The sequence below is a fragment of the Cystoisospora suis genome (genome assembly GCF_002600585.1).
Source record: "Cystoisospora suis strain Wien I chromosome Unknown contig_7286, whole genome shotgun sequence".
Taxonomy (NCBI): Eukaryota; Apicomplexa; class Conoidasida; order Eucoccidiorida; family Sarcocystidae; genus Cystoisospora; species Cystoisospora suis.
In genome coordinates, this window is record NW_027160072.1 from 1 (window position 1) to 2,557 (window position 2,557).

A 2,557-nucleotide genomic window follows, 5' to 3' on the forward strand; every position below is an offset into this window, starting at 1 on the left:
GATAGATAGATCAGAGATGCATAGACTGAAGATAGGTCAACGAGAAATAAATAGATAGATAGATCAAAGACAGATAGATAGATAGAGTGGGTTTGTGTATCTGGTCTTTTCATGTGTGAATGAGGTATCTCAATCATGTCTTCGTTTCTCATTCCTTCATTCGCTTTTGCTCTTCTCTCTTTCTTTCTTTCCAATATGTCTTTCTCTCCTTCCTTTTGATTAGTTCATGCAAATCTTCCCTCTTCTTTTTTCTCTTCTTATCCTCCCTGTCTGTCCGTCTGTCTGTCTGTTTCGGTGTTTCAGGGTCGTTTGTATGTGACGCAGAATACGTTAGCATTCTTTTCCTTTTTCAACGAGAATACGATCTTTGGGCTGGAGACGAGCATAGTTCTCAAGATGAGTCATATCATTGCTATCAGGTCAGTGAGAGAAGCACGAGACAGCGAGGGGGAAGAACAAGAAGATGAAAAGAAAGTAAAGAAGGAGAGAATGGCGAAAAGAGGATGACAGAGAAGAAGACGGATGGGAAGAAGTAGAAAGAGATTGAGCGAGGTTGAGAGAGGCATCTCTTCTCTTTGTCTACCACTTCACACGATTCGTCGAGACAACTACGTACTACTACTACTGCATAGAGATGGAGAGGGAGATGAGAGTCGCATGCACAAGAAGACAAAAAGAAAGAGTGAGAAAGAACATAGATCGTCTGTGTCTAGCAGACCCTGTATATTAATGCCATCATAGGTAGTGAGGAGGAAGAAGAAGAGGGAGAAGAAGAGTTTGTTTCTTCGCTTTTTTGTGTCTTTTTCTTCTTCTTCTTCTGTTCATTCTAGGAAGAAGATAAACGCGTTGTTCTTCGATAACTCGATAGAGATCGAATTAGCTGATGGTCAGAGACACTTCTTCGCGACGTTCCTCAATCGAGATAAAGTAAGTTCGTCTCCTCCTCATCTGTTCCTGGGGGTGTACATACAGACAGATACCGCGGAGACAGAAAGAGAGAGAGACAGAGACGGAGAGATTCAGATAGCTAACGGGAGGTATGTATGTATACATACATATCTAGTGAATGGATCCGGAGGCATATATCTATACATAGAGGTATATATTTACATCTGTGTATATAGATCTATAGTATTATAGCTGCACGTGAGACTATGTATGTATGTATCTATCTATACATTTAGGAGGTCAAAGTCTATGATAAAGTGCAAGACAGAGGGTCATGTAGACTAGTTAGAATTGCTTGAAGAACAAGAGCGAGTGGGGTGCTGCATGCCCTTGAGGGCGAAGAGGAGAAAGCTGTCTTCTCTCTCTGTCGAAGACATGACGGGAGGTCAAGCCTCTTGCGGTTTTTTCTCTTTCCTTCTTCTTTTCTTTCGTTTCTTTCTCTCCTTTCTCCTTTCTCTCTAAGGATGGTCTGTCTTGTAATTTCTCTTCTGGTGACCTCTATTTCAGTCTTCAGAATCCGCTTCTCTTCTTTATTACACATATATGCATGCATGTATGAGCTATGCTTTTCTCTTCTCCTCCCTGTGCTTATCCATAGATAACTAGAGGTCGTCTTTCCTTCTTTCTTTCTCGGCTTCTCTCTCTTTTCGCTGTTTCGCTGGTGATTTCTCGATGTGTCTTTCCTCTACGAAATATCTCGCTCTTCCTTAAAGAGTCTATATGCATGCCTGTAAGGTCTGATAGAACTCGCCTTACATTATAATGAAAAAGGAGAAGGTAATAGAAAGTGAACCCTTCCGGCGATGCTATGGACAACGGGGATGCATGCGCCACACAGTCGCGGGGGATGTGCGATGAGACTTTTTGAGTCTCACTGTGAAAGCTAGCTAGCTAGTCAGTTAATAGCTTCATACAGCCGAAGGTGGCATAGAGGGTGTGGATCGAGATGGCGAGAAAGAGGGGTGAAGATGAAGAGACGACAACTTTTCTACACCTTTTGTCTTCGCCTTCTCTCGAGGAAAAGAAAGAGAATGAAACAGCTGGGAAGAGAGATGAGCGCTGTGTGGTGTAAGGGGGTAGAGGGAATGAATGGACTCCCATCGGTATAGTCAGGTAGGCCCATGGTCTCTAGGAAGGTGGCATAGCTGACGAGAAGAAGAAGAAGAAAAGAGGGCAAGAAGAAGATCTATAGAGGAAGAGGAAGAGGGAAGAATGAAAAACGATGAATTACAAAGGACGAAGATATGATCTGCATGGGAGAAGAGAGACTTGGATGGAGTGTATGTACATATGCATGCATGCAGCCCCAAACTAAGTTTGCGGAAGATCGTTCACTCGAAACATCTCATGCGGCAGGGGAAAAGACGAGCTCATCTTCCACTTTTTTATCTCTGCGATTACATAGAAGATTTCTATCTATCTATCTCCTTCTTCATCTCTTTACACTCCTTCTTCTTCCTGGCCTTTCTCTCGTTTTTCTCCTTTGCTGCATGCGGTGCGGGGCCCCACATATGCACAGCCCCAAGCACTTTCGATCCTCATGCAATCGATTTGCTTGGCTTCAATAAGCTACTTGTTCTATTTCGTCTTCTTTTCTCCTTTTTCTTCT

At 43.0% G+C, this 2,557-nt stretch overlaps 1 protein-coding gene across 1 annotated transcript; it reads left to right on the forward strand.

Annotated features, from left to right (window-relative positions):
• Positions 1-297: 297 nt before the first annotated feature.
• CSUI_010378 (gram domain-containing protein) lies at positions 298-1,035 on the forward strand (the record flags this gene model as incomplete). Its single annotated transcript, XM_068070482.1, has 2 exons — positions 298-419; positions 831-1,035. Coding segments are annotated over exons 1-2 (228 nt in total), but the record flags the coding sequence as incomplete, so codon positions are not given.
• Positions 1,036-2,557: the final 1,522 nt, after the last annotated feature.